Here is a 12,003-nt window from a genome sequence, read left to right as displayed (position 1 = left end):
ATTCTGCGGCCTTCTCCAAAACAACATCATCATCAACATCCACTCTCTGCAGGACATTCATGAAGCAGAAGTGAACCGGACGAAGACGAAAAAAAATAAAAACAAAAATCTTTATCCACTCAAAACAAATATGCCAGTATTATCATAACTCTCCAACTGCTGTTTGCTTTTTATTCAATCTTATTTAAAGAAACAGCTCATTGCAGACTGTATACATCAACTTTACTGAAATTTTACTTTCCAATAATATGCACGTATTATTTCAGATTTATTTCTCTTTATTTTGTCATTTCGTAACATCAGGAGGTGTTATTACCCTCGTACCAGAAGCGCGTGCGGTGGGAGCGCGGTGCGCCCCGCTCATTGGTTCCTGCCGAGCTGACGCGCTTCTTATAGGCTGAGCTGTGCAAGGTGCGCTCATTACTGCGTTTCTCTCAGTCCGAGAGCTCGTCACAGGGAAAATGTGGCACGTATGACAGTATTGAGCGCACTGATAGCCTTTTTATTTTTACTTTAGGCTACTTAAGGCAACACATGTAAGATTTATTTACGGCCTTGTTTTTTTTTTCCCCCTCGCGAAATGATCATTTTAACCGGCCCGCTTTCATCTCAAGTTAATAATTTTGTTTCGGAAATGCTGCTTGATAGTTTTTTTCTACAAGCAATCTGCATTTTGGAGCTCGGATCTGGATTTTTATCCCGCGGAGGGGAAGATACACCTGCATTGTGACGGAAGGCGATGTGATCTCTCAAAACCATTTGGATACACAGATTTCGGATTTCACGGATCTTTTATTCGAGCATCCAATCGAGACACCGGCGTGGGAGACAGACTGAAACAAGAGTGCATTTCTCTCTCGTTGGCCTGGGATAAGGTCCAGACGATGATTCACTGTGCCGGCTGTGAAAAGCCTATTCTCGATAGGTTCCTGCTCAAAGTTTTGGACAGACCATGGCACATCAAATGTGTCCAGTGCTGCGAGTGCAAATGTAGTTTGACTGAGAAGTGCTTTTCACGGGAAGGGAGGCTGTACTGTAAAAATGACTTTTTTAGGTAAGCATCGAGAGGTATTTATTTAAAAACATTGCGATTATTAACAGACACGCCTTTAATTTTTTTTTCAATGTGTCACCTTGAAAATGTCTATATTCATTAAGTCTAATTTATTGATTGTAAAATCTAAAAGCTGCCCAGCCTGATGAGTATTGGTTTATTAGGTTAAAGTCTTTGTTTACACTATGAACCTACGTTTACATTTTATGAAAAATATGGGGGGAACAAAACAAAAATCAAAACAAAACAATGCACTTGTTATTCAAGTAAATTGTCAAATAAGTGTACTCCTTCTCTCTCTCTCTCTCTCTCATTTTTTTTAAAGAAATCACATGCAGCAGCTCCTTTTAGACTAATGGGTTCCTAAATTGCGATAGTTTTAGTGAGACTGCATTGCAAACCCCTTTACATGTTAGATGCAAATGCAATTAATTTCATGATTTATGCCCAGTTGTATTCCTAAAACAGCTGAACCACGGTCAGCCACTTTTAATATATTTCAATATCATGAGAAATAGTATTGCCCAAGTCTAAAAGCCTAGAACTGTAATATCCTAACTGTGTTAAAACCCCTGCCTGTTGTTTTCCTATTCGCACAGGAGATTTGGGACCAAGTGTGGAGGTTGCGCACAGGGGATTTTACCCAGCGACTTGGTGCGCAGAGCCAAAAGCAAAGTGTTTCACCTGAACTGTTTCACCTGTATGATGTGTAACAAGCAGCTCTCCACCGGAGAGGAACTGTACATCCTGGACGAATTCAAGTTTGTCTGTAAAGAGGACTATCAAAACAACAACGGGAAAGACACAATCCTCCTTGCAGGTGACTGAAAGCTCCTGATCGGTGTGTTCAATTATCAGGATATGTTGATAAAAATGTATGTGCCACTCAATATATCCCCCCCTTTTCCATAATAGTCACGACGTGCAGCGAGCCAAGCCTGTCTCCGGACTCCCAGGACCCACAGGACGATGGAAAGGACTCTGAAAACGGACATTTATCCGATAAAGACGCGTGCAGCAACGAGAACGACGAGCAGAGCGCGGTCGGAAAACGACGCGGGCCTCGGACCACCATCAAAGCCAAGCAGCTGGAGACCCTGAAAGCGGCTTTCGCGGCCACGCCGAAGCCCACCAGACACATCAGAGAGCAGCTGTCACGGGAAACCGGCCTCAACATGAGGGTCATCCAGGTAGTAAAAGAAAATAGACCCGTTTTCCTTGTTTTACGCACGGTGCCAAACAGCGAAGAATGTAGTGTGCGTAAATCATATACCCAAACTCTCCACAAGCTTTTATATACCAAAAATACACGATAGAGTTTAGTGCCCTTGGCCTGTAGATTGTATTTATTTTTATTTTTTATTCACCCTCTATTCCTTTGTGGAATTCTGGATTTTCTTTAATCTTTATTCCCACTGCGCACCTAATAACGCTAAAAGCGAGCTCACTTAACGCCTTTTTTTGTTAGAAAAGCTCCCTTGATTTAAAAAAAATAAATAAATCATGGCGTCCTCTGTGACTTGTAATGTATTAAAGATAAAATCCTCTTATTGTGCATGCATGCGCCGAATTATTATTTTTCAAATCAGGGGAAAAAAAGATTACTTATCCAAAAAGCATCTGTTTAAAATACTAATATTGGCATGTAATGAACTGGATGACATTTTTTGTGCCATCCACGGTGCTCATGCTTACAAATGTGCTTTGAATATTTTGTGCTTCAGGTTTGGTTCCAAAATCGGAGATCCAAAGAAAGGCGCATGAAGCAGCTGAGCGCTCTAGGCGGGCGGAGACACGTGTTCTTCCGCGGCCCGAGGAGGATGAGAGCCCTGGGAGAGAGACTAGAACCAGGAGAGCTTGGACACTTCTCCTATTATGGAGGTGAGATATGTTAGGAATATACAAATACTCTCAGTGGTGTTATAAAGCAGTACATTGCATGAGAATGTCCTCATAATTTTCACCATGTCATTTACTTTTACTTTGTTAGTTACTATATTAAGGTATATCTCAATATATTTCATTCAAATTAACATTTAGCTCTTCTTCAACTGCCTTCTCTCATCACACTGTCAAAGAATAATTATCATAGTGCGATCAAATTTCTCAATACCAATATATAAAAGTAGAGTGTACTTTTTAGACTAACTGAGTCAAATACCTGCAAATGATGTGGTTAAAAGATAACTGATACTTGGGTAGTTTCTGTGAAAAGTAGCTAGTTTATACTTTTACTGGGGAGGTTTAACAACAGAGCAATTTAAGCAATGTAACTAGTTGTACTGGACTATGATGTTCAGCATATTTTCCACCATGCCGGATTTGATTCTTCTTTGTCACAGTTATAATTGTTTCATCATGAGGTGATTTGCACAAATCAATAAACAAATAACACAAAGAATTAAGATGCTTAGTGTTCAGTTGTGATGCAGCGTCCTAATCCAAGTGTTTATATGGATGCAGATTATCCTGGTGAATACTATGGCTCAGGAGGGAATTATGAGTACTACCAAGGCCCACCGCCCTCCCAGGCTCAGACCCCAGCAGACCTGGGCTTTGTCCCTACCACGGTCCCCGCCGGCACCCCATTAGGAGCCATGGAGCACCACCACCATCCAGGCCACCACTGTCCCGGTGAGATGCAGTGCTTCTCCGATACAGTGTCCCATCACCCTGCGGACTCACCGAGCCCCGAGCCGGGCGGGCCGGGCTCCATCCACAGCATCTCCAGCGAAATGTGTGGCCCCAGCACACCTTTCACCAGCGTGTCCCTCAGTGACAACGGATACACCAACCAGCTGTCACAGCCCTCCTCAGAGATGAGCGAAGGCACTGTCTGGTGATTCAGAGCTCTTGGATTGTGAAGGCAAACTGATGCTTTGTGTTTATTTATTTATTTATTTATTTATTTATTTATTTATTTATTTATTTATTTATTTATTTATTTATTTATTTATTTATCTATCCATCTATCCATCTATTTATTTATCCATCTATTTATCTATAAATCTTTATATTTGTATGTCTGACTACTCACTCATTACTAATTAATTTCTATATAGCCACAGTACTGGGCCTCAATGATCAAGCAATAAAATAATAGATTAAACTAAATTAGGTTTATTTTCTTCTTTTTTTTCCCTTTTTTTTTAATACAACCCAGTTTTTTGCCACATACAGTACTGTGCAGAGTAAGCACTTTTTACAGAAATATATATTTGAATGCATGTTGTGCCATCAGAAAGCTGATTTGTTCCAAATTCTTGCTGCATTAACACTAACAAGTATCTTTAAGGTGTTTTGCAACAAATAGTTGAAGCCCCTTAGATCCTCCCAGTATTATATTACACTGACAGACAGATAAATGTGTCAAATTAAGTTGATTGGGAAAAAAAATGTGTCCTCAAACAAATTTTCTTTCATTTATGCACTTTGTATGACATTTGAATAATTGACAATATTTTGTGTAATTTTATTACGTTTACGTTTTTGCACATCAGTGCATGCGTCTTTATTGTTCTTTCAATTTTGATGAATTGAAGTCTTTTTGTCACCTTGTCGTGTTTTCTTTTCACATATGCTGGCACCTTTATGATTTAATGTGCGATACAAGAGTCCATCATTTGAAAGCAGATTATGATTGTGGTGATGTTCAACACATATGACCAAAAACGCCTCTCAGGACTGTGGAAACATTGGTTGGTTTTTTTGTTTGTTTTTCTTCCTTGTGTTAAACTTTGACTTTATTATTTGCTGTCTAACACATTTGCCTTCAAAACAGTATCTTTATAAGTCTGAGAATTTTATAAAAGACTGATTTGACTTCAGCACAAGTTCGATCTTCTATGTATTAATGGACAATAATGTGCAGAGCAGTCGATTGTTTACCTAAAACTCCAGCGTTCAGGGAGTTTAAACTTCCACTGTACAAAAACGTCTTCATCCACATGGACAAAACATTCAATGCAAAGAAGCCAAATTTTTGTAGTAGTTATATTTATGTGGTCACTCACTGTGATAGTTTGTATTTTGTCCTCATTAAAAGTAATAAACTGTTGCCAAATGTAAGAACAGATTGCATTCTGCACTTGTGGTTGATTGTTTTGACTGTTTTTTGTTTTTGTTTTAAGCATTATTTGCAAATGTAGCAGTGATGAGCCAGAAATTCATTTTTCAGAGACACCAGGTTTGTTTTCGTTTTTTTGTTGAGTCATAAAAGACATTTTGCGGACTTCTGTGGTTACAGTGAACTGTATAATGGCATTTAATCTGAATAAAGCTAAAGTACATATGTAAATTTTTACCCGATCGATATATTAATGTAGGATTTTCCTTGAGAAAATAAATGTACTTGTACTTTGAAGGTTACTGCCCTCGTAAGCATCTTTTGTAATTGTAATTGAAACCAGTAGCAGCATTTTTAAGATGAATTTTACGTTTTCGTCTTAGAAAAATGTGTTAAGCAAACATGGGAGTAAAACTATAACCACTAGTATATGCTTATTGTATCACTATAATCATAAAAAGGTTCCGTTAATGTTTTTCACTCTTGTATTACTGAAACCTCCAGGTTGCTCAGGATAGAGATGATAAATGTAATCCCACGTTTGCAGGATCTCTTTGCAAATACTTTTCTGTCTGACGCTTCAAACTAAATCTTAGAATCTTAGAAATACAGGCCAACATTTTTGCTTAAATTTATACCGGTTACATGCAAAAACCCTCACAGTGGATTCATCTGGGCTTATTCATTCGATAATTCCATAGTAATGTTCAACAAGCATTCATTCCACAGACAGCTTGTTTAATTGGAAAGTCATCAGTGCATTTGACATATTTTGTGAGCCCGTGTCTCGCCTTCACAAAAGGGGATTCTCAGTCTATTTGGAAAGTGTCTATTTGCTGGGTATTTCCTGAAGAGTTTTGAATGTGCAGACAATAAGCCGCGCTGTGTGATGTCAGCTAAGTCATGTGTTGAGGCATCTCTGTAAGTAGAGGAGAAGAGGTTAATGACAGTGTGACCGTTTCAGAGTCAGGGAAAGGTGAGAGCAGCATTAAAGGGGACAGGACAAATGCTAAATATCGGATCACTGAGCAGTGAAGCAGGAGAACGAGGGAGCAGATCGGTGGCGCCCGGGGGAGGCGGGGGGTGGGGTGGGTGGGGGGAGGAGGGTCACAAATCATAAACTGCAGCAAAACATTTATGTGGATCCTCAAATCTTCCTCAAGGTAACTGGAGGCATGCAGGATTCAGCTATCTAAGACTGAACATCATGTTGGCTGGTTATCATATCTGATGGGGCTGGAAGTTACAAATTACAAATAAGTGACGGAAAATGAGAAGTATTTTTACTATTTATATGATTGCCTCACAATTTCTTCATTTGACTCTCCCCAAAACTGAAAGCTTATGGCTGTTCAGGAAGTCTTTCAAGGTGTTGTTGGGATCTGTGAGGTGCCGGCCTTTGGGACTCGGCAGGAGGCTTTCCGTCCATGTGGAGGACTGTGCCCTCCTGACCACTGCCTGCAGGAGGTGGTCCCCCCCCCCCCACTTGTGTCTCCTGCAGCTGCCTTTGAGTGCTCATTCCTGTCCGCTGGGCTGGTAAAGCCACTTTCTCTTGACTGTCTCACGACGTCCCTTTATACCCCATTCCACTTTACACTGTTTGAGGGGTATAATTTTAATTGCATTATAGACACCTAGGGCTTTGGAAGGGGGAGGGAGTTGGACATCCTGCATGAGCCCATTGTTTCCAAACGATGGGGCACTCACGTCTTGGCTGTTTCCCTAAATAATATTTGCACCATTGTCAAATACACCACAAAAGGAAGTACAATTTAATTATCCTCACATGAGTTGTACTTGAATACAAATTTCCAGTATACTGTCCAACTGAATGAAGCTGAGATCAAAGAAAAAAAAGAAAAGGTGTCTGGAGCTATGGTGGGAATAATATTCATTTCAGAGTAGTCAAGGCTATTTAACTTTATTTGCTTCGATTCAAGCAATTAAAGATAAAATCACCCAATAACATCAATTGCCTTTTTAACACTTCTCAGTAAAAATCAATGTTAAAAATGACTCGGAAGGGATTTTACAACAAGCTAACTCTATGTACCAGCTTTTGATCGATGTGCTGGTCACAATCTGGTACAAGTGTTGCTTCTGCAGATTTCTTCCTGTTAAAAGGGAATTTTTCTTTTCCACCGTCGCCAACGCTTGTACGTGTCAGCTGAACGGTTGGGTTGTCTCTCTGTAAAAGTGCCTCGAGACGACTGTGTTGTATTTGGCGCCATATAAATATAATTGAATTTAATTGTGGCTTTGAGATATTGATTTTCTGATGTTTGGACATTGTGTAACGAGGAACCGAATACAATGATGTGCATGATGATTCATTTTCTATGTTTGATAAATAAAGAAAACAGTAAAAATGATGAAGTTGATTAACTGATTATTGCCATTTTGGAACTGATGCCACAAACTATTTGGAAAACTTCTGTTTTGTTTTAATGCTTTGCCTCCTCTGATTTTAAACAGTGGTGGCTATTCTATACACTGTTTTATCATGTTTCCAATGGCCTTCAGCACAAATAAATGAAAATATAAGTCAAATCACTCATCTCTGCACTTTTACGATCAGATGTGTGTGAGATATTTAACAGTGCATTCATAAAAATGGGAGAAATCCACCTGAACCAGTCAAACTGAGAGCCTCCTGCTGGAAATGTTTGGTTTGGGAGAGCATCACCTTATTATTATCACTTATGTTTTACTGGTGCTCACAGGCATAAATAGCAACACTCCTTCTTGCCACTTCAGTGAAATACACATGCCATTTACAATTATAGAACTTTATAGTAAATACTTACTATGATTATTAGATATAGCAGCATCAAAATGAAATAATGATTGTGAAGCAAATGTTCATGAATGTTGTGTGGGAATAATTGTACATCCGGATCTTTGTATCTGTCCTGTCACGGCTGATATACGCGATGATAAACTTGCTTCCCGGCTGTGAACGTCGCAGTAAAGCCGAGCAGCTGGAGGTCTCCATGTTGCTTGTTTGTTATTATCATGTGATGTGAACACGGTAAACTGGTAAACATTCCATTATCCAGCCGTATGAACGGAGGATAGAACACGGTGTCACTTTGGTCACATTTTCTCACTTCACTTTTCACCAAACATCTGTACGACAGCACGCAGGCCATTTCAGCACTTTTTAATAAGGACCTGTCTTTTTTTTTTAATGTATGCAGCAGAATTAGGTCTGGCTGTTCTCTGCCAAGATAAATAAAGTTTTCGCTGAAGAAGACTGTCTTGATGACATTGAGTGTTACTCCGTTTGGCATTAAACTGCCATCATATATGCTGGATATTAAAATCCTGTTCTTGCTTGCAGTCCACGTCTCCAAACCACTGCAGGACTGTGCCACACGGCATGAAACCTAAACTTGAGCATTTCCATTCAATGTGTTCCAAAATGCCCAAACCTGGACTTTATAATTTAACCATAGAAAATGTTCTAATGCAATGTTAAAAAAAACCCGATTCATACTCAGATGCAATAATCCAGATTATACAATATATAGTGTGCAATTGCATGGCTGTTACAGTTATGGTTTATGTTATAGTTTCAATTCATTTCCAATACAAATAAACAAATAAAAACAGCTTTACAAATCACTAATTTGTTTTTATTATAATTTCATCTAAAAAAAATTTTTTTTCAAAGAAAAGGCATCCCCCTGACCCCTACCTTTTCACTCTTGCCCTCTCAACTGGGAGCTCTCTGACACCCCCCCCCCCCCCCCAAGAGTTATAAAACTCTTAATATAAACCTTTAAATGTGGCGGTAGATAATGTTATGCCGGTCATGTAATCCCTGTTTATCTAGACAAAATGCATTAATGAAGACAGGGATTTGCAAGGCAAACACGAGGGCAGGAAATCAATTTAAATCTGACAGTTGTTACGACAACTGTCGGACAGTCCATGACAAAGTGAAAAATTTTGAACAGCAAATATGAGAAAGACTTTGTTTCACAGCTAACAAGCACAAATCTAGAAGTACTTGGTGAAACAGATATTCTTAAAGACTGACGTCAATAAAATCTCAATGGAACTCTACAGTTTTGACTGGATTTATTTATTATTATTTAGGGCTAAACATGCAGAGTAATGACTTTCCAGGATGTGAGATTTAGAAAACTAGTCGAAACAGATGCTTATACCAGTTCTAAGATAAGAGCTTGTTGGTTAGATGCCTGCATTTGGTCCCTTTACATTTCTTCACAAAACCACACTAAGACTCTGCGTATATAAAGTCAAAAACTATATGAAAACAGCTTTTAAAAACAAACAAACATTATTTCCTTTGTTTGATTTGAATGCACTATAACTGTGGACAAATCTAAAAAAATAAAACATCTGGGCCATTCTCCTATACTTTCCCTCACGATTCATACATCTTCGAGAAGGGAAAAAAACAACAACAATGGGACAAATATGACTGATTAATACTTTAATGTGATTCCAGATAGCCCCTTTTCAATTTCTAATCTAAATCTTATTTGAACTCAGATTTGGCCTTTGTGTAGTCGCTGTTTCCTTTCAGTCCTCTGCTCAATCTATAGCCCAGTTCCCTAATTTGACTCTTTCTTCACTGTTTTTTTTTTTTTTTTTTTTTTTTTTGCTCCAGGCTTGGTACAGTCCACTTTCTGCATGAAAATCATTCACACATACAATTTTATAATCAATGCCCACAGTAATAGGATTCCTCTGGCCATGGGCAATTAATACAGTTACACTCCCCCCCCACCCACCCCCACCTCCTTTTTTTTCCCTCCCCTTCCTCCCCATGCTGATCTCAAAGCTACGAGACATTGGCTCCCCCTCATTTACATATTTATTGCATTGGACTCAAATCTGGTGGGTGATTGATGTGGAGCCTGCCTCCTGAATTTTTAGCGGCCTATTATTATGAGAGACATGGAGGGGGGGCTGCTGCACGTCAGTGTACTTTTGATTAAAGTTGAAGAGGACAGAATCATGAGTGTTACCCACCTACTTTCTTTTCCTTCAGTGCTTAATCTGTGAGGCCTCCGATTATTCTAAATACCAAGAAGTCATTCGTTTAGATACAAAAGGCAGATTCACTTGTTAAGACCATAATCACTTTACTGTAAATGATTGGTGAGGAACAACAAGCATAACATGTTTCGTGTTTTCCATTTTCAATCTTGGATAACTTTTCTTTTTTTCTTTATTTTTTTGTATCTATATTTTCAGTTGTTTGGGTTGTAACTGTAATGTATGATGACACATAAAGGAATTAAATGGATGAATGCAGTTTAGAATCTTGGTTTGGTCCATTAAGCTTAATAATGAATAATTGGAATGCTTAGATTTAATTTCTTTACTCAAGATTTCTCAACTCAAGATGAAATACAAGTAATATTTACTTGTAGTATTTCATTTTGAGTTTTCATTTAGTCATTTCATTGTATTTTTTTGTATTTTATTTAGATGTATTCCTCCTGATAGCGTTTATTTCTATATATTTAAATTCAGTTTTATCTGGTTTCCATCACTATTTTTGCTTTTGCCATTTTACTATCTTTTTTCAATCTTTTTTTTCAATGTATTTTCTTTCTCTGTTTCTCCCTACTAATAAACCTTTTTTAATTCTTGCTCTGTATATTCACCGTTTATCCTTCCTTGTATTGTCCTATCATTGTGTTAAATACATATCATTAGCAATTTGTACATATTGGTATACTTGTTTAATTTTGATTCTATCTAATTTGATATCTTAAGATTCTATTCTATATATTACATTCTATTCGGTGTGGAGCAATGCTGTAAAGAACTTCCCTCTTGGATTCATAAGACCATTCTATTCCATTCTATTAAATTCTGTTCTATTAACTTCATATGAAACACTATGAAGTGTACCCACCTGCTTAAAAAGTGCTTAACAAATTAGGTTTGATCGATTGACGGATTGAATAGGCAGCATAAATAATGATCTTCTACGTATAATGAAGATTTTCACGCCCCGTTTTCATAAAGAAGCGGCCTAATTTTCACATCAAGTTCCTTGTTATATATCATAGTTGTACGAGGAACGCTGAGACAAAGACATGATGACTCGCAGAGGGTTGGTGCTTCTCCCACTCGCAGTCAAGCATGTCATGTTCAAGTGTGGAAAAAGCCCACCGCTGCAGAATGTATGTGTGCATACATGTGTGTAATGGGGAGCGCGGGCAGGGTGGAGGTTCATCAGCTGTGCTCCACTCCTCCTCTGCTTTGTACTCCACTGATCTGCTTCTTTGTGGCCCTGCAATTAATACACCTGATTCTGATCCTGTGTTTAATCGAGTGTTGTGGACAAAAAGCTGTTCGCCACAGTGTCAAAGTGCCTTCAGCTTGTTTGGGTTTGTGAGCGTCAATGGCGCTAAATGAGGGAAAAAACTAAACATTGACCGCGGTTTCTTTATTGATTCGAAACATGTGTGAGAGCTTCTTTAGATGCAATACTTTGCCATTACTATATCATGAGTCATGTTTTCGCTTCTTTGACCATCCTTGTAGAAAAGATCCCAGGAAACCCAAAAACCTTTAATCAGTCTGATCTAGATGTTGTAAATCCAGCGCTGGTGGGTGACTATGAGTCACGTTGTCAAGCACAGTGATTCCTCCGGTTCGCTGCCTTTGTCCTTCAGAGCCAGAGGACACTGGTCACAAATCCAGCCGTTTCACAGGCACTTTGAGAAGCAGTAAACCAACGGTTCCATGTGGACTCAGCGCTTCACGCTTCATTGATATGCCAGTGATACACGGCTGGACGGATGTTTGCGTTCTTGTGGTAAACATCTCTGCATTGCTCATAATGCAGGCTGGAAACCTCTTCAGTGTCGGGAAAGGTTCTGATGATATC

General features: G+C 38.8%; 1 protein-coding gene across 1 annotated transcript; it reads left to right on the top strand.

Annotated features, from left to right (window-relative positions):
- Positions 1 to 884: 884 nt before the first annotated feature.
- LOC308122143 (LIM/homeobox protein Lhx1-like) lies at positions 885 to 3,897 on the top strand (the record flags this gene model as incomplete). The annotated part of the gene is made up of 5 exons (XM_080483811.1): positions 885 to 1,054; positions 1,654 to 1,874; positions 1,970 to 2,244; positions 2,779 to 2,935; positions 3,518 to 3,897. 5 exons carry the CDS (start codon positions 885 to 887, stop codon positions 3,895 to 3,897), a joined length of 1,203 nt encoding a protein of 400 aa, XP_080339937.1.
- Between the last annotated feature and the right edge of the window lie 8,106 nt (positions 3,898 to 12,003).

This window comes from Lipophrys pholis (assembly GCF_963383615.2).
Source record: "Lipophrys pholis genome assembly, chromosome: 16".
In the NCBI taxonomy this organism is placed as follows: domain Eukaryota; kingdom Metazoa; phylum Chordata; class Actinopteri; order Blenniiformes; family Blenniidae; genus Lipophrys; species Lipophrys pholis.
Note: the sequence above shows the minus strand (reverse complement) of the source record. Positions and strands in the feature narration are given on the sequence as shown.